At 42.6% G+C, this 18,790-nt stretch overlaps 3 protein-coding genes across 3 annotated transcripts; 1 reads left to right on the top strand and 2 right to left on the bottom strand.

The window, feature by feature from the left end:
* Positions 1-177: 177 nt before the first annotated feature.
* zen (zerknullt) lies at positions 178-1,260 on the bottom strand. Its single transcript, XM_064700417.1, has 2 exons — positions 1,180-1,260; positions 178-1,119 (listed from the first exon to the last, which is right to left on the bottom strand). Exons 1-2 carry the CDS (start codon positions 1,258-1,260, stop codon positions 178-180), a joined length of 1,023 nt encoding a protein of 340 aa, XP_064556487.1.
* Positions 1,261-3,931: 2,671 nt separating this feature from the next.
* bcd (bicoid) lies at positions 3,932-7,341 on the bottom strand. Its single transcript, XM_064700384.1, has 4 exons — positions 7,026-7,341; positions 6,881-6,956; positions 5,209-6,287; positions 3,932-5,124 (listed from the first exon to the last, which is right to left on the bottom strand). The coding sequence occupies exons 1-4, from the start codon at positions 7,164-7,166 to the stop codon at positions 4,804-4,806; spliced, it is 1,617 nt and encodes a 538-aa protein (XP_064556454.1). The 5' UTR covers positions 7,167-7,341; the 3' UTR covers positions 3,932-4,803.
* A 2,829-nt stretch (positions 7,342-10,170) lies between these two features.
* Positions 10,171-11,610, top strand: Ama (Amalgam). The gene has a single exon (XM_064700385.1). It carries the CDS (start codon positions 10,311-10,313, stop codon positions 11,316-11,318), a length of 1,008 nt encoding a protein of 335 aa, XP_064556455.1. The 5' UTR covers positions 10,171-10,310; the 3' UTR covers positions 11,319-11,610.
* Positions 11,611-18,790: the final 7,180 nt, after the last annotated feature.

Raw genomic sequence — 18,790 nt, 5'->3', positions numbered from 1 at the left:
ATCTAAATTGTTGACTTTTCTTAATTGTTTCACTGAGTTGAGCCTTTTGCGTCGGCGTCGGCGTTTTCTTTACCAGGGACGATTACTTAATAGATTACCTTAATAGACAGATAAAGCTGACAAAAAAAAGTACATGTATATATCTAGTTATATGGGATATTCCAAATGATATTGGCATCAATTGTGGTAGTCAAATGTGGTCGTGCAGGGATTCATGTGGGAGAGACTCAATTTTCTTGACTTGGCGACGGGCTCTCCCCACGACAAATTCATGGATATCGAAGAGGTGGGATGCATGGCATGGGTCTCGGCGGCATGGTGCCTGCTGGTCTGCGTTGGGTTCGACTTGGACCAGGCCTGCGCTGCTGCCTCCAGATCCTGTTTGATGCTCTGCAACACTAGATCCACATTGTAGGAATAGTGTCCGCTGGAAGCCGGAGTCGTGGGCAAAACATTAGGTGCGGGCGCCGTTGTCGATTGCGCAAGATGTTCCAGAATTTCATTGAGATCCGACGTGCCACTTGGCACCGCTTGGGGCTTCGGCTTGGGATTGGCCTGTGCATAGTAGTTTTGTACGGGATGTGGCAGCGTAGTTGGGATTGCGGGTGGGGTCGGGAGAGCTGCCCGTTTCTCAGCGCTGGGATCCTGGGAGTAGGACATGAGTCGCTGCACAATGCCACGATGCGCACTCTGCTCCGTTTGAGGCTGCGTCAGCTTGGCATTCGGCTTGGAGTCGCGCTGGCGATGACCCTGAATGTCCTTCTTGAACTTCATGCGTCGGTTCTGGAACCAGATCTTCACCTGACGCTCGCACAGCGACAGACGCTGCGCAATCTCAATGCGACGTGTCCTGTACAGATACATGTTGCTCTTGAACTCGTTCTCCAGCTCCACCAGCTGCACGCTTGTGAATGCGGTGCGGGAACGCTTCAGCTTGACGCGCTGCCCCTGTGCCGGCTGCATGGGCATGTTCTCATCGGAGGACAGCTGCTGTCCCGGCTGCTCGCCCACGGACTGGGGCAGTGTTGCTGGTGGCTGGTAAGTGGGCATCACCACTGATGGGTTTGGCTGCGATTGCTGCATGACTTGCGGCGTGCTTTGATGATGGCCATACAGGAGCTGATGAGGAGAACAAGAATTACAGGGGCGACCAGGTGAGTCGATCTGCCGTTAACTTACATTGCTGTACTTGGCCACAGGCGCTGGGTAGGCGTTCATCTTGGGCTGATGCACTGGATAGTAATGCATGACGGATGACATCGCGTGTGCTCGTGTTACTGTTACTGTTGGACTGTCCAAATCAATAGTGATGTCCTGGCCGGCCGCACTCGTTCAATATATAGCCTGCTAGGTAGTCGGTGGGTTTGCCAAAAATTTGCCTAAACTCGCGCACGGGCAATAAATCCTTTTGTATATCGTTGACGCTGCCGACGACGTCGTCTGCCTCATCTGTGGCAATCGCTGTCTCTGTCTCTGTCTTTGGCTGTGTAGAATGTGCGTCTGGCACCGGCCAGACTAGCCAAGTCCAGGGCCAGGGCCAGGCAATCTAGAGGCTTGTTTGATCGAAATCCGGCTAGCCTAGGATTTGACGTTACGTGAGTTCGTCCGGGTTCAGATCTGGCCCAGAATCTCGCTGCCCAGGTAGTGCTAGCTGGCGATAGACTGGCGGCTGTCCATAACTGATGATGATCTGTTGTGTGTTGTCCAACTTGTAGCACCTGTTTGGACGAGACGTCGATGAAAGTGAATCCCAAGGACATTCGACATTCGGCGACATTCGACATTCAGCACGTCGCGGCTTTTGGTCGCTCGCTCCGTGCACAATTATCCCGCATAATGCAATGAAAGCAACGCTGCGAAAAAGGATATTTCGAGGGTTTTATGCTTGATTTAACAGTTTATGACTTTATTTGTGTCACACTCACTCTCTGTCTCTGTCCCTGTCCCTGTCTCGGTCTCTGGCTTTGTCTCGTCTCAGTCCCTGCCCCTGTCTCCGACACCGCGGCACTCACATGCGAATTCGGCGTGTTCGCAAAATTTTATTGCTGGCGCTATGGGATTTGCTGCTTCTGAGAATTTACTAAAAATCCGTCAGAACAAAGGCAAAGTCATAACACACCATTTCTGTACAGTTTGCATAGACGCGACACGTGGTATTATACGTATATTTCCACTTGTAATTAAATTCCTCAGAATACCCAAAATACAAGAAGCTGTCTGTTATTGTTAAATTAAAAATAATTGTCTAAATAAAGAAACCAGCCAAATTTCGTAAATCTACATATTTCAAATAAAATTAGATTATTTTCAAATTACGTTGCCTACAAATTTCCAGCATAGAAGTCGCTAAGAAAATGCAACATAATTAAAGCAATTTCGAACATATATTATAAAATATATTTATTTTGGCGGAGATAATTATTTATAACTAAGTATAATAAAACTTTTGAGACGGAAAAACTAGTATAAAGACACATATGTAGCTTAGAATTATAAAAAGTAATTTAAAAATTGTGTAAGGGTATCAATCACTTTTACTAAATATATTATTAAATACGATTTTAAGATATAAAACACTCTTTGAAACTGCATAACATTATTTAATTACAATAGACTCAAGGGAACATTTCGAATGTATGTAACCATTTTCTTACTTATATATACATAGACTTTATTATTGAGCTTTGTATTATGAAGTTTTATAAATGAAAGCTTATATGATTTTTAAAGTCTATCTTTATTCTTTTTATAATTGTAAAGATTTATAAACAAATTACATCCCCATTATTTTTGTTGTTATCGAAATGTTAAACTATAATTATTGGTAATTAAATATTCTTATTTCGCAACAGTCACATGCGCAATAATCTGGCATTGGCGCGCCCCCGTTTAGTTCCTCCAATTATACAAATATGTGCGAACGAGTCAATAAAGTTGCGTATGGGAGAAACCCAAATTTCATTCGTTCATGCAAATGTTGGATTTTCCATGTTTTATATCAAAGAAATGTGCTGCAACAAGTTGCCTGCTTGGCCCGGCGGCGGCGCCTCGGTGCCAGCAGAGATGAGCACACCCGGCCGGGAGTTGTGCCATGTCAGCCTACCTAAATAGTTCAGATCAGGTAGATGTACACCTAGGCACATAGGCACCTGGTCGTTTTGGACTTAAATTAAGCGCGAATTTTATTATGCGCATTTCGTAGAATATTCGCGGATCGGATTTTATTGCACACATGTGCCTGCGCATCATCATAAAAGGTTTCTTTTTTAAATTCATAAGATTTTCGGGAAAACCAGCTACAGTTTTCGTTCATCGCGTGTTTTGTAACGTGTCAAATTTGCCTACACATGTGCATAGCTTTAAGTTTTACATTTGTACTTATATTTCCATGTCTATCTGTCCATATTACATCTGCACATGTATCCATATCCATAAAGTATATTTGAATATATAAAATTCTTTCTTTAGCATATTCTGTATAATTTTTATTTTTAAGCTATCCAAATTAATAGTGTATAACCCTGTTGTCTATCACTTTTGGAATGATATTTTTTTGTTAATTAATCATTTTTAATTTAATCTTACTAATTATACACATTTATAATTTTGTAGACACACTTAATCATTTTCATTAAGTTCTTTTGTCAAACAATTTTGTGTACATTTCTAACTGAACTATTTTCTGGTAATACTAAATATTACTTATTTATTATAGGAAAGTTTGCTGTGCTTTCTGGGTTAATTCTTCATTTTTAATATAATATACAATCGGTGCGTGACTGTTTTGTAGCCTTTGCAATTAAGTGATCATTGCTGAAATATCACAGCTTTTAAAATAATTTATGGAGACTAATATGTATTAGTACTAATAAAAATAAAAAGCGTTCACTTTGTTTATCCTAAAACGTTGAAGGCAAAACGGCCTACCAAATTTGTTGGTTTGTAAGATTTATTATTATATAAATTTTGGGAACTATTGTATTGATCATTAAAAATATATTCCATTTTCATTATATTTAAAGATAACTTATGTTTAAAACATCAGTTGAAAGGTGCACGATTCGTAAGGTAACTGGTAAATTTTCAACGCATTTTCAAATATAAGAAAATATAGAAAATCCTCCATTAAAATATAGTATTCGTTTCGATAACTGAAGCATGTCGTTTTCATGTATTCAGCACAATTTTTGAACGGTTCTCACGTGAAGAACGTTCAATTGTAACATGAAAACCGTGGCATAGCAAGGATTAAAAATATTCTGACGAGTATTATTGTTTAAATGTTCGATCTGCGGCTGATAATGGCAGGCCAAAAAGAAAGGCGTGCGATTATCAGGAAGAGAAACATTTTCCATTTAGATCAGTACAGTTTTTTTAAGCTATGCCAAGGGGCCAAAGTTATAGAAAGGAGTCTTACATAAGATTTTCATATGGGAACTTCTTCGGTAAAACCTTCAGCTAAGCCCATTATTGTCTCAAGTATGTCTGGCTGGGCACTTATGGGCTTTGTGAAATGCCCAGCCAGAGAGAGTTGAGAGCAATGAACGTTTTACAAAGGAAGTTTCTTAAAGAAATACATTGAAAATGCTTGGAAAATTGCAGCTATGACTTAACTAAGCTTTACAAAATTCATTTAAGACATTGGTAATTTGCTTAAAATACTACGCATAGATATCTACAATCACTAAATCTTTGTACAATCAGGAACTAACGTGTCACTTAAAGCTAAAGAAACTCCACAAACATTCAAATTTGTGTACCTAAAATTATTATAATATTATATAGGGCGCCTTGTGTCCCGATCTAATTAAAACAGTAGGCGAACTGCGTGTTGCCACCGGCATTACGATGCGGATTATACGCTTGCATTATCGTATCCATCGTACATTGGTATTGATTTGTCTCGTGCATGGCCTCCAGTGAACCACCCGGAGGTGGTGGCGTCTGCGTGGACGGTACTGTGAGTTTGCCGAACTTGCCAAAGGCGCTGCTGCCGCTGTTGCTGCCACAGCCGATTAGGTTGCCGCGTGCCACAGTGAGTAGTCCGGTGCCCAATACATCGCTGCCATTGTCACAGGATTTGTCTGTAACCACGTTGCTGTTGCTCTTCAGTGGCTCCAAGTTCTGTTTAGATGTTAAGAAAACGATAGAATTGAAAATGTTATAGCTATCCAGATTCAGAATACCTGTGCAAGGTAATATACTCACCTGTAGCGTCGTCGTCTTCTTATTCGATCCATTGTCCATGTCGTCGGTGACATCGGCGGCGCCGACAGCTGTGGCACATGGGCCGCCTACGCCGACGCCGCCGCCAGCAGGACCACCGCCACACAGACTGGGACTTTCGTCATTCTTTGGTGTTAATGGCTCGTAGACCTCGGAGCCAGGCGAGAGCGCAGACGTTACGGCCTCGACGCCCGACATGCTGCTGGCAGCGACGCCGGACAGTGCCAGCGCCGTCGTTCGCATATAATACGACCCATTGAAATTGTACTCGTCCCCGTTCTCGCATTTGATCGTCGGCACCCGGCAGGCGTTTCCACTCTTCTGCTGAAAATCAAAATGATGATATTGCTGCTGCTGTTGTTGCTGCTGTTGCTGCTGCTGCTGTTGCTGCTGCTGTTGCTGTTGCTGCTGCTGGTGTTGTTGTTGTGCCATAACATGGTGATGGTGCAGTTGCTGCGATTGCTGATGATGCGAGGGTGGGGGCGCCCCCTGCTGGTGGAGCTGCTGCTGGGCATGTGGATTGCCATGCTGAAAGAACTGAGCAGCAGCATTGGACGCCGAAGAGCCACCATACTGGCCATGCACCTGCGGCACATGCCGCTGCTGGGCCTGTGTGTGATGGTTGTTGTAATTGTAATACGCGCTAAACGACTCGCTGTAGTGCTCCACGAGATGCGCTGTGGGCGTCGACGGCGTGGGCGAGGGCGTCAGAGCGTTAGGCGTGGCAGCGCCACCGCTTAAGCTCAGCGCTTGAAGGCTCGGTGGATCCGCCTCCAGAGTCTTCATTGGTGCATTGGGCATGGACGGCGAGAGCGGCATGCCATCATACGACTGATCCTTGTGCTGGTCTGATTGGATTTTATGACGGCGCCGGCGATTCTTGAACCAGATCTTCACCTGCGCCGTGCCCAGCGCCAACTTAGCCGACAGATCAGCCAGGCGTGGTGCGGTCAGGTACCGTCCCTGCAGAAAATGCTGCTCCAGCTCGGCTATTTGGGAGCTGGTGAATGTGGTGCGAGTGCGACGTGGTCGTCGCATAACCAGCGAGTCAGACAGCTCATCTGTTTTCGGGTTGAGTTGAATATACAGTTAAATATGTTTTTTGCACAAGAGTCGTGATTTTTAAATATCGGTGTACATATAATATGTGCGCATGCATTTACTACCCTGAAAATGATGTCCGGAAATTAAAACATTCCCTACGAAAATTCTATTTCTAACAAGTATCAAATTTTCACCCATTTTCCGCCCGTGGATGGATCTAGCTAAAAACTAACGAAACTGTTCATAGAAAGTATGATGCGATGTTAAGTTGATTTCATAAATATAGCAAATTTCCTGAATTTCATTTTTCACTTTTAAGCGTGGAATTTCTTTAAAACCTCATCCAAGCGAAACTAGCTTTTATAGTTTATATTTTTCAATCTAATTGGTTTTTTTGACATCTCCATTAAACTGATGTCTACCTTACTTGCACAGACGAGATGTCCGCTCATAGGAGCTTTCACTGTATTATATAGTACAATATGCAACTAGTTATCAAATAGTTCAAGCTGCCGTCTCCCTTAACACTGTTTACATTTACATACTATGCATATACTATGCACACATGTTATATACATACATGTATGTATGTATGAATTTGAATACTTGCCTGGTTTGGGCATTTGGTTCGGCAGATAGGGACGTATGTAGTTGTAGTTTATGGCGCCCGTGCGTTCATCAAACAGCTTGGATGATGGGCAAAAAGAAATGTTGTTGTTGTTGTTGGTTTTGTTTTTGTTGCTTTATGAACTTACTAAATCGAAGGGATTGCGAAACTGTGGCGGCAACTGCAGCTGTGGATGCTGCGAGTGCGTGTGTGAGTGCGGGTGTGAGTGCGGATGGGGATGCGGCAGCGGGTGATGGTAAAAATTTTGATCCGGCGGCTGTTGCGCCATTTTCCGCAAGTAGCTCCACCAAGCACTCGAAAGATTGCGTTTTTTCGGCGCGTTTCACTTTGGATAAGAAATTAACTTTTAATTTGCATAAGAATTGTAACCGGTTACATTTAAAAGTCGCTAATTTATTATTTCCACATTTTTCTTTCATTTACATCGCGTCCGCTAAGCGCCGTTATTCGGTGGTAAAGAACAACAATTCAAAACAGAATACGCGAAATCATGCCACATCGTTTGAAAACTGTGTGAAGTGTGACTATCTGGCAGCACTGTTAACGAAATTCGTTTGTATACAGCCACCAGGTGGCGCTTCGAAACGTTTAGTGCTGCCAGACTTTAGACAGTGAGTTAGTGCCAGTGATTGTTGGCAGATGGCGCCTGCGTGGGCAAGAAAATGGCGCAAATATTTAAATATAATATAATTGATGCCGTTTACAGAGAAATAAATGAGCATGTTTATTTTTATTGAGCACAAATGTGTTTATAATCTGTATTGTAATTTAATTTCTATTAATTTTTTGTTTAGTTTACATATATGAAGATCTGCTCTTGTTATGCATGTAGAAATTGGTTCTTATTCCGTTTTTCTTAAACGAAAATGCACAATACTTTAAAATATATGTGTTTGTATTGCGAATGGTTTACTTATTTTTGATATGAAAATCTATTTTGCATATTTATCGAATTTTTAAGGCAGTTTTAAGCGATAAAATTGTCAATTTGAATTTATGGAGAAGTGTGAAATGCACTAATGCCGTTTACCGAATATGTAACCGATCATTGTTGTGTTGACTTTAGATGGGAAAGCTGTTTGTTGTTGTTGTTGTGCCAACTGGCAGCCAAAGTCAATTCACAGTTCAGCCAGGCAGCCAGCCAAAAGCAAACAAAACAGGGCGCTTAGCAAGGGACAGCACACACACAAGGACACGCACACAACAACACACACACACACACGGACACACACATAAACAGACTGGGCCACAAATTCACACGCAGTGTGTGACAAAGGACTATAGCAAAAGCCCCTCCTGCCGAAGCGAGACACCCGAAAGAGTCACTGACAGAAACAGGATTCGGGTAATAAATTACAAATTTTGACATTTTCTGTTTCGGATCCGCTTGAGCTCGTGAACGTGAACACAGCCAGCCGTTCCAGTCGCATTCCCAGCTCCATATATACAGTATATGTACAAATACATATATATATATACATATATATATGTATATATATATGCATGCTTGTATGAAAATCATGTCCAGGCGATGCAAGTTGTGTGCAGTGCACAAAGGACCTGAACCAGCATCCAAAAGGGGCATCGATGATGAGCCAACTGCGGGAGTGCAACTGCAACAGTTCTAGGACAAGCCACGAATGCGACCACTTTTCCGGGGCGGCTGGTTCTGTCGGTGCCGAGCGGGCAACAGCGGGCAACAGCGGGCAACAGCGGGAAACAGCGGGGCACACACGCAGCGAGCTGTGGAAATGAATAGAAGCGCCCCATGCGGTCCACAGATAGTTAACTTGAAATTTATTATTTTACACAATTTACAATTATCTGATTCAAATGTGCACTCTGCACTGTGCATCGAGCATAGGATGCAGTCTCATCTGCTCTCTGCCACAGACTCCCGACTCCCGACTCCCGACTGCTGACTCTGACTCTAAATCCGATTCAGAATCCGATTCCGCCTTCGTCCTCGCCTTTGCCACATCCGCCGCACTTCGACAGAAGAAGTCACAGTCACGTTTTAAGGTCTGATTTTATTTTGCTGGAAATTATCCTGCATAGTCTGTGTCTCACCTTTTCCAAAACCATAGGAACATTTTGTTAGAGTGCAGAGTCCATTAAATGTTGAAAACCCGAAAACTGAAACAAAATGCTACGTAGTTGGATGTATTCTAGACAAACTTCTTGATATTGGATCCTAATTTTGATTATAAAATCGACATTTTATCTACAAAAAGGACGAATCTCACAGAAATCTCAAAAATGTAGATGCTTGAAGAGTGTACTTCAAGTATATATCTAAAACTAACAATTAGTTTGTTTTGAATGTTTTTTAATCCAAAGAAATTATCCTCGTAAACAGCCTTTTAGTAGATACTAAGTATAAACGCATGACCCATAATATAACTTCATATTGATTTCGCTAAGGTTTCGCTTTAAATCATTGAATATATACAATTTTCAATTTTCAATTTTCCGCGCGTTTCAATATTTCACCCCCTTTTCGCTGTTTTCACGCACGCGCCCCTGCTCGTGAGGATGCTCAATGCCAGTGCGAAAGAGATGGCCTGCATTTGGTGGCCATGCAGGATCGCGACCTGGCATTGGCATTTCCACAGGCGAAAGGTCTTTCCAGCAGACGGCGTTGTTGTTGTTGTTGTTGCTGCCGCTGCCGGCATGTCGCGTCCTTTGTTCCTTGCGCCATGTCATAAATCATCATATATATGTGTACGTGTGTGTGTGTGTGTGCGTGCACCACCTTTCCACGAACTTCTAAACGTTTTTCAGGGGCAAATGGCGTCACAAATTTAAATTTGGCGTCAGTTTTGGCCAGTTGCTCGCGCGTCGCGACTCTTCGAGGCGTTTTCAGCGCGTTTTCGTATTTGTAACGGACATTCGCCTATCGCTGCTGCCGCCTCAGTCGCCGTCGGTTGTGGGCAGCAGTCGAGCAAAACGATTCAATTTATGGCGAAGAGTGCAGACAAAGTTAAAGTCATTGATAAGTGAGCTGCCAGGCAACAACAACTCAACTACACAAGTACACACACAAATATAAATACGAATACAGAGTAAAAGTAAATATGTATGTAAAAGCAAAGCTGAGATATGATCGTGAACTCTCGCAGCGTTTTGGTGTGTTCTTTGAGCAGAGATAACAATAACATGCGATCGGTCAACGTCAGCGCTGACTTTGACGCCAACGACCACGGCGACGCCGACGTCAGCGTCTTTTCTTTTGAGCGCCGCTCAGAGCTCGAAGCCGAAGACGTTTCAGTCGCGCGGCGAACAACGTGAAGCAAACAACTGTTACACAAGCAACGCAAGCAGCAAAATCAGCAAGCAGTAAACAGCACGCAACAAGCAGCGCATTGAACTCGAGCTAATCGAATCATTTGGCAAATTATCAGCAGCCGGAATGAAGAGCCGCTGCCCGTGCCCGTGCCCGTGCCCCTTCCAGCTATATTTGTGGCTGCTGTGCATCTCGTTGGCGGCCGCTAGTGCGCCTGTTATCAGCCATATTAGCCAGGATGTGGTGGCCAGTGTGGGCGACAGCGTTGAGTTTAACTGCACCGTGGAGCATGTGGGTCAACTGACCGTCAGCTGGGCCAAAACGGAGCCCAACTCTGCTGTGGTGCTCAGCATGCGCAATATGCTCAGCCTGCCGGATCAGCGCTACAATATCAGCGTGCAGGAGAATGCCAGCCAGGATAGTGCCGTCTATAGCTTTCGCATACGTCAGATCGAGGCCAGCGATATGGGCCCGTACGAGTGCCAGGTGATTGTATCTGCCTCCGGCAAGGTGACTAAGAAGCTCAATCTGCTGATCAAGACGCCGCCTGTGATCTCCGAGTCGACGCCAAAGAGCACCCTGGTGACTGAGGGGCAGAACCTGGAGGTCTCCTGCCATGCCAATGGCTTTCCCACGCCCACCATATCCTGGGCACGTGAACAGAACGCCATAATGCCCGCTGGTGGCCACGTGCTGAACGAGCCCACGCTGAGAATTAAGACGGTGCATCGCCTGGATCGCGGCGGCTACTACTGCATTGCCCAGAACGGCGAGGGTCAGCCGGATAAGCGTTTGATCCGTGTTGAAGTCGAGTTCCGGCCACAGATAGCCGTGCAGCGACCCAAGGTGGCGCAGATGTTGTCCCATTCGGCGGATCTGGAGTGCAGCGTTCAGGGCTATCCGGCGCCAACTGTTGTGTGGTTCCGGAACGGCGTTCAGCTACAGTCTAGCCGCCACTACGAGGTCTCCAACACGGCCTCCTCCTCGGAGACGACCACCTCGGTGCTGCGCATTGACAGCGTATCGGAGCAGGACCTGGGTGATTACTACTGCAATGCCACCAACAAGCTGGGCCATGCCGATGCTCGGCTGCATCTGTTCCAGCCGGTCATACCCGTGCCCTCCGCATCGTAGTCGGGCCCTGCGCGCCGTGTCCAGAGTTTCCCACACTTGAAAAAAGACTTGAATTCCTAATTTAATATTTTCGGCAATTGTTTGGTATTATGTTCTTTATATACATATACGTAAATGTCTGGCGGCGGCTTCCAGTCGGATGCGGTCTGTAGTTCTTATTATTAATGATTCATTCAATTAACTCTGATTCCGATTCACTTGAAACGTTTGAATGTTTTTTGTGCCTTACGAACTCGCTTCCCATGCGTGGGCCGCGTTTTCTACATAAATAAACAAATACATACATCACAAATACACACACACATATATATATATATGTATTACTTATGGGACGGTGTTTCCTACTCGATTCAAGATAACTTGTACACATATATGTTTTTTGTACATATACCATCATGGAGGGATGTTTGTACAGTCGCCTTAAAGATAAGCGGAATCTTTTATCTATGTGGAATAAAGTTGCGATAAACTAGAAATAGAAGGTCTTATCAGGTACTATGTACATAATTATGCGGCTATCCTTGCTAAAGATTCTATTAGCCCTTTCAAAACCTACCTATATATGAGGTATTCTAACATTCCGTGATAGAAATATATTTTAATCACAATCATGTTTAGACGTTGATTTGATTTAGTTTATATTTAGGGCACTTTTATTGACTGGTATTCCACTTTTATTGATAGTTACAGAAGGAAATGTCTTCAGCGTGTTATTTCTGACTACTTCACACAGGGAAATAAGAACAAACAATAACCCTTTCCATATCTGTTTCTCCAATAATACATATTTTTGTTTTTTTAACGTGAGTTCCACTTATTTCTTAAGTTTTAGTTTTTATAACCTGCAATCCGTGTTTGGCTTCAAAGGCAATATTTACATTTTCGGATTAATTTTTTCCAAGTCTACCTACGAGATAATTCCAATTACGTCCATACGATGCTTTGTGTCCCACAATCTCAAAAACAACATATGTACATTTTAAGAGTTCAGGTTCTACTTTCAGTAACATAAACTAGTTTTCAGTGCCGAGAGGTCCAAGTATCAATGTCTTAAGCTACTTTCCTAGTGGCTGGGCATTTTAAAGTTCTTGCTCAAATAGTACAAATTAACTTCCATAAGGGTGAAAACTTTAGCTATTTGCTTTAATCAAAGTTGCAAACATCATTTCAAATTCTCGATTTTCCCAACTGAAACCAGCTACGAAAAGGTAACAACATGTGAGATAGGTGGCATTTATGTTAAGCTAAACGAAGCTGTTCAAACTGCCACAGCATATAACTCTTCAATCATGGTTAAAAATGGACTCCAGTTCACCTCTTGAGCGATGTCCTCTGTGGATGCCAACTCCATTATGAGCTGGCACATTAGTTTATCCGCTTCCGTTGGCACTGCCTGCCCCCACCCGCTGACCCCTCATCAAAATCAACACTTGCTAATGACTTAATTGTTTCCATTAGAAACTCGTTGCTAAATACATTTGGACAATTTTTCATAGTCATTTTTTGCACATGTGTATTATGCCCGGGAGCCAGAGGAGCCAGGGGCGCCGCAATTCCTAAATGCAATCCTACACTAAATGTCTGTCTATATTGTAATTGGTGTTGTTGCCGCACGCACTCCCCAGTTTGCCAGGGACGAGCACTTGGGAGTTGGGGGCCAGTGTCTGGGCACAGGAACAGAGACAACACGTGCGCTGTTACAAGCGTTGACGGCGGCGGCTTCATCATTTCATTGTCTGCCTAGGTCTGGGTGCCGGTGCCGGTGCCGGGGACGGAGGAGGCCAACATGGACGTCGGCGTTATTGATTTTTTGGGCCAGCACAACAACCACCCGTAAAAAGTCGATTGGAATAACCAGAGATGAGCATCATTTGGCGCGCTCAGCGCTCTGGTTTAGGGGTTGCTTTTTGCGCGCTTCTTCAACCCCGCCATCGAAAATGGCAAAAGTGAAACCCGTATGCGCTGCAGCCGCTCTAGCCGCTCCAGCCAGCCAGAGCCCAACTCTTTACAATGCTCCTTGGCTCTGGTGTAGCTCAATTGCCTGCAACGCTGGCCAGCATCCTGTCCAGCATCCATTGAATACAGGCGCATGCGCATCACGTCCTGTTGTTTACCTTTTTGGCTTGCATTTGGGATGCTGGGATGCTCTCTCTCTCTCTCTCTCTCTGTCTCTCTCCGGCTTCCATTTGGGGAACGTGGAAACGCAATCCAAATGGATTCCAGTGGCTAGCAGAACCTGCGTCGCCTGCTCTGGTGTCGGCCTGAACGCCTCCACATGCAGACGCGCGCCTCGCTGGCACTCATTCGACTTGGACCTGGCGCGGCAGATGCAGCTGCCGTGCCGTGCCGTGCCAGCTTTTGGTGCTGTGTGCCCGCACGACTCCGGGTTTTGTTTTTATTGTGCTCTCGCCATTTACGATGTGCCAGCGCCTTGGATAATGGCCAGTAGCCAGCGACGCAGCGTCTGCCCAGCTTCTATGGTCTATGGTCCATTTCGAGTTGTAAACAAAAGGCGTGTTTTTGGCTTTTACGAGCACCGAAGTCCCGATGTCCGATTCCTGTTGGCAGCTGCCAGTGCCCATGAGATGTCATCACAATAAAAACCGACAACGACCTGCACCCAAATGTGTGCATTTCAATGGGTGAGTAGCTCGTTTGAAGTTTTCCAAAAAAAAAAAAAAGTTGCTAAATGTTGAGTGCCAATAAAAATAGTTGAGTGATCCAGTTAAAGATCTTGAATAATTTATGTTTATTAACTTGGTTTTAATGATTATTTAAACGAGCCGTGAGCTCGATTAATTCTCGATTGTGTTGAGTACAATTTTTCAAAGCTTTTTGCAGTAATTTTGAATATATTTCTAAAAAGTTTTGGATATTTATGTCTCATAAATAATAGTTTATTTTTTTATTCTAGTCTAAATATACCATAATATTAAGAATATATATTATCTGTAGCTTAACCTTTAGCTTAGATCTCTGCAGTTGACTTTGTTTAATGGTCTATAAACTGCATGATTGGCACATTGGCACAAACGAAGTTAGTTTATGGGGTAATAAACTACTTATTAAGATAACTAAAAACTAGACTTTAAATAGTGAGCTTATGGGCTAATAAAATAAAACTATCTATTAATATATATATACCATAGCAGCCAGGTATCCGTTCACATGCAGGGCTATAAATATTAAGGCGACTTTACTTTACGGGCAGCTTTGAAGGCTCAAATCCCAGATCACAGAATTCATAGTCTAATGTTCTAGTTTTCTAGGCTAGATTTGTTAAGGGTATATATTATACTAGCGGGTACAACCCGGCCTTGCCCGTGGAACGCATGTTATAAAATAAATGTTCTTAAAAAGCTTTGAAAATGATTTTGAAACTCATCGGACGGTTAACTAACAACTTTCATACAACCGTTTTCCGCCAATTTACCCCTGTAACGGGTGGAATTTCCCAAATCGCCGAAACACGTATTCATTATATTCTTATGTAGAGCTTTGAAAATAAGTTTCAAGCAAATCGGCAAAAAAATAAAACTTCTCCCAAAATATTTTATAATCGCATTTCTACCGAAGAAGTTTGAATTCTGCGAAAAGTGAGAAACACGTCTCAAATGAATTTTCATATAGATCTTTGTAAACGAATTGGGAGCGAAACGTCACCCACCAAATCTTTGACCCCCATTTCCACCAAGGAGGGATGGATTTTCTAAAAAGTGCGAAACACCCCTCAAATAAATTTGAACAAAGATCTTTGAAAATGAGTTTTGAGGCCGATCGGATGGTAAGCAAAAAATTTCCATACAAACGTTTTTCGCGATTTTTCCACACATGCGGTTGGAATTTCCCGAAACGCCGTCTTAACGTGCACCTTCATCACATAAGGTAACTACAGTGAAAATGTCGGCTTCCTAACTATTACGGTTTGGGATGTGCGTTGATCACCAATCAGTCAGAACAAACAGTTTATATAGAGATTACTTTATGTTATTAAATGTAATAACGATCAAATAAAGTGACACTAGATTTGGCAGACAAATTAATATGTTAGCTTTTGGCACAGCCATAACGATTATTATTATATTCAGGCTTTTTTATATTTTTAATTACCAGTATTATTTGTGTTATCGTTATTATTATTGTTATTGATATTCTCCAACAGGAGAGAGGACTAATAATATCTTTTTAATTGTGTGTGCAGAAGACATTTTTTCCGCCTTAATCAAGAAAAAAAGTTTTATTTTATTATTTTTATAATTTTTATAATATAATATATTACTATAATTTATTTCTATTATTACTTTTATAATCATCATTATTATTATTGTTATTTGTATTACTAAAACGTATATTCTTTTTTGCGATTCGAACCGGATGCTGGTTGTTGTTCAGTTGCCTGAATGCGAGGATCACTTAAGTAATTCAACGCTCGAGTTTTGCGTGTGGTTATATATGGGGTATGTTTATCAATTATCTACCCAAGGTAGAACTATCATACACGGCAAACTCAAACCCTGTTCCTTTATCAGAATTCATCCCTTACACCCATATTGACTGTCGCCTAATATAAAGCCGTCTGGTATTTAGTTGATTATCAAAAGTCGCAATGTTTGTGGCCTTTTGTTTTGCTTTTGATAAGTAGCACATGTAAATGTTAATTGCCACGCCCATCACCCACTCACACACATTCACACACACGAAGTGAGTGTGCGAGACCAGCTAATTATGGTCATATATAACGCAACGTGTGTATAAGTAATTGCATTGTAATTAATGCAGATATCTGTTTGTGTTTGAGAAGATAAATTAGTAATGAATTATCGATGGGTCTAGTGGAGCATTAATTCAACGCTCGCCTTTGATTTATGATGCGCAATTTATAGATGAATGCATTCGCCAATATTCGACACACACACGCACACGAGGTCAGAGAAAAGTTCCGGGGAAAGCTGTAAAAAACGAAACCAACAAATTGCGCTGCATGAAAAACGCATCAATAAATAATAATTTAAATATTTTATTTTATTAAATGCGTCAAGCATAAAAACGAATTAGTCTGTGGCCCGTATGCTTAAAGCCAAACATTTGCCAGCCAGTGGGAAAATCGGGATTGGGCCAAGCCGGGCCGGGGAATACGCTGAATGACAATTTTCATGCATGTCCTGGCAAGCTGAGGCTGTCTCGTGGGTCGCTCGGCTCGCTGCTTGTTATTAATCCCAGCGCGTGGAGACAAATGGAAGCTGCTTTGCCGCTGACGCATGGCTTCTGGTTCTGGGGCTTTTGGTTGGGTTTGGGTTTGGGTTTGGGTTTGGGTTTCAGCTTGGCTTTGGCTTTGAATTTTGGAATTGGTCGCATGCTACTGCTGCTGCTGTTGTTGCTGCTGCTGCTGCTGCTGTTGCTGCTGCTGTGGTTGCGGTGCGTGCTCAAATAATAAATTTAACTAATTGCCTTGGCGATTGGCAAACAACGACAACAGCAGCTTGCATGTCTTCCGCAGCTTTCACAGAACATCAACGGCAAATTCTGATTTGCATTCAGAACTTGTCCTATCCTTTCAAATGAAAACTTTATCCAGTCCTTGGCCAGGCATTTGCATCTGCGTCTAAATCTTAAAGGGGCGTTGCGATGCCACTCGCAGAACCGGAACAAGTCAAGAATGAAAAGCCCTTACGGGGCAGGAATGTGAATGAGTGCGCGAATGGAACATTTTTGGCAGCTCACCAAATTTTTGCAACGCACTTTTCTATTATACCCTATAGCCACAATAGAGCTCAAAAGGGTATAGTTCATGCTATTTAAAAAGCTCAAATGGCTATAGAAGAGTTGAATAGCCTCGATCTTAAAAAGATCTCTTGTGGATTATCTATTAAACATTCTAATAGAGAAAAGTCAGCTATCTATTAAAAGCCGAATATAATTGATCTTGAGACACTCTTTTCAATTGAAATAATTTATTTAAAGAATTTCAATATATCAAAGTCAGCTATTTAACGCAGCCTTAAGATCGAAAAGAATATATCTAAAAAAAACTCTCTTATGGATGTCAATTCGTTTTCTTTCATAATAATTAATATTAGCTTAAACTCAGAGAAAATTTCAGACTTTTAAATAAACACATTGTTAAAGAAATTTTTAAATAGTACTCATAACATAATTTACTGTAAAGAAGCTGCTTGAAATATTAATATCTGGTTAAGGCAGGTATATTTCAACCTATAAGCTGTAAACTAGAACTTGCTTTTCGCATCAGTCCCTGCGCACGCATAGAGATCAGGCAGTCTAGAAACCAATATTATAGCACAAGTGACCAGTACGACAATTCTGTTAAATGAAGTAGGTATTTGCTCGTAAAGCAAATAAAACAAAGATTTTATTACAAACCTTGCATAGGCTTGCCTACGAATCGAAATAACTAAATGCAATACAATAATAAATACAAGCGAAACTTTTGCGTATCTATGTAAATGCGTTGGATTTATGGGTACGCTAAATCTTTGGATTGGCAGAGCGTATCTAGTAGCCGAGCACAAAAAAGCCGTGCTCTTAACCTTTTTTACTTTTTTCGCTGGGTCGCATCTGGCGCCAACAATTTGGCGTTAGCCTGGCGCAAGTCCCCAACTCGGAATTGTGGCAGCTGCAATTTGGCCATTACAGATTGCAATGTATAAAAAAAACGGGCATGTATCGTTTTAATATTTTAACCAATTTAGATAACTGTTTCCATTTGCAATTAAAATGCAGATGCATTCGCTGTGCGGGGCTGTCTGTGCTTGTGTCTGTGTCTGTGTCTGTGTGTTTGGGGCCGTTACAAATTTTCCAGCTGCCGCAACTGAAATTAAAACTTTTCCTTGACGGCCAGTGGGCGTGGCTATCAGCGCAACTGGGCGCATTTATCTGCATTGCATGCCTCGATATCACGTTCGCGCTGCTCTGCTTCTTTGTACATTTTATTTCTTTTTGTGAAATAAAATTTTTGGAATTTTAACATTTGCATGTTAAGAGTTTCGCACTGTGCGCATTTCATTTGCACCGCCCCCTTTCGCCTGCCACGCCTTTTGTTGACGTTCAGCGGAAGTGGTTTTCGGTTTCGGTTGCAGGGGTTCGCATTTGGTTGCCCATTTCTTTATTTTTGCCTTCCTATTTTTCTTTTTCGTGGCAACGTCGGAAGTTTTGTGCAACCGCCATTTTTGTGTACTGCGCATTGCGTTCGCCAGGGCCGAAGGACCCACCGCAGGACTTGCGAGTGGCAGCCAAAGGAAGTGACAAGGCGAAGAAACATATCGCACGAAACATTTAACAAATAAACACAAATATGAATGAGCTCCATGCACCATTTGTGCTAAGTACAATTTACCACTCACTTGACATTTGAGAACTCCTGAAATGGGCTCCTAATGAGCTTCGAATTTGTTTGAAATTCGTGTGAGTGAAATTGATAAATGGGAACTAAGTTTTTCTCATTCCATAGTTTT

Source organism: Drosophila montana, unplaced genomic scaffold (genome assembly GCF_035044405.1).
Source record: "Drosophila montana isolate Dmon_TW-CO22-7 unplaced genomic scaffold, ASM3504440v1 contig_1761_1, whole genome shotgun sequence".
Classification (NCBI taxonomy): Eukaryota; Metazoa; Arthropoda; class Insecta; order Diptera; family Drosophilidae; genus Drosophila; species Drosophila montana.
This window is presented reverse-complemented; position numbering and strand designations above follow the sequence as displayed.

What these genes read in the sequence shown, in the direction of transcription:
- zen (XM_064700417.1), bottom strand. Translation starts at nt 1,260, where the DNA reads ATGTCATCCGTCATGCATTACTATCCAGTGCATCAGCCCAAGATGAAC. An exon ending in CTGTGGCCAAGTACAGCAAT is followed by an intron (nt 1,120 to 1,179) that starts GTAAGTTAACGG and finishes TCTCCTCATCAG; the next exon opens with CTCCTGTATGGCCATCATCA.
- Ama (XM_064700385.1), top strand. Translation starts at nt 10,311, where the DNA reads ATGAAGAGCCGCTGCCCGTGCCCGTGCCCGTGCCCCTTCCAGCTATAT.
- bcd (XM_064700384.1), bottom strand. Translation starts at nt 7,166, where the DNA reads ATGGCGCAACAGCCGCCGGATCAAAATTTTTACCATCACCCGCTGCCG. An exon ending in TTCGCAATCCCTTCGATTTA is followed by an intron (nt 6,957 to 7,025) that starts GTAAGTTCATAA and finishes CCATCATCCAAG; the next exon opens with CTGTTTGATGAACGCACGGG. An exon ending in GAACCAAATGCCCAAACCAG is followed by an intron (nt 6,288 to 6,880) that starts GCAAGTATTCAA and finishes ACCCGAAAACAG; the next exon opens with ATGAGCTGTCTGACTCGCTG.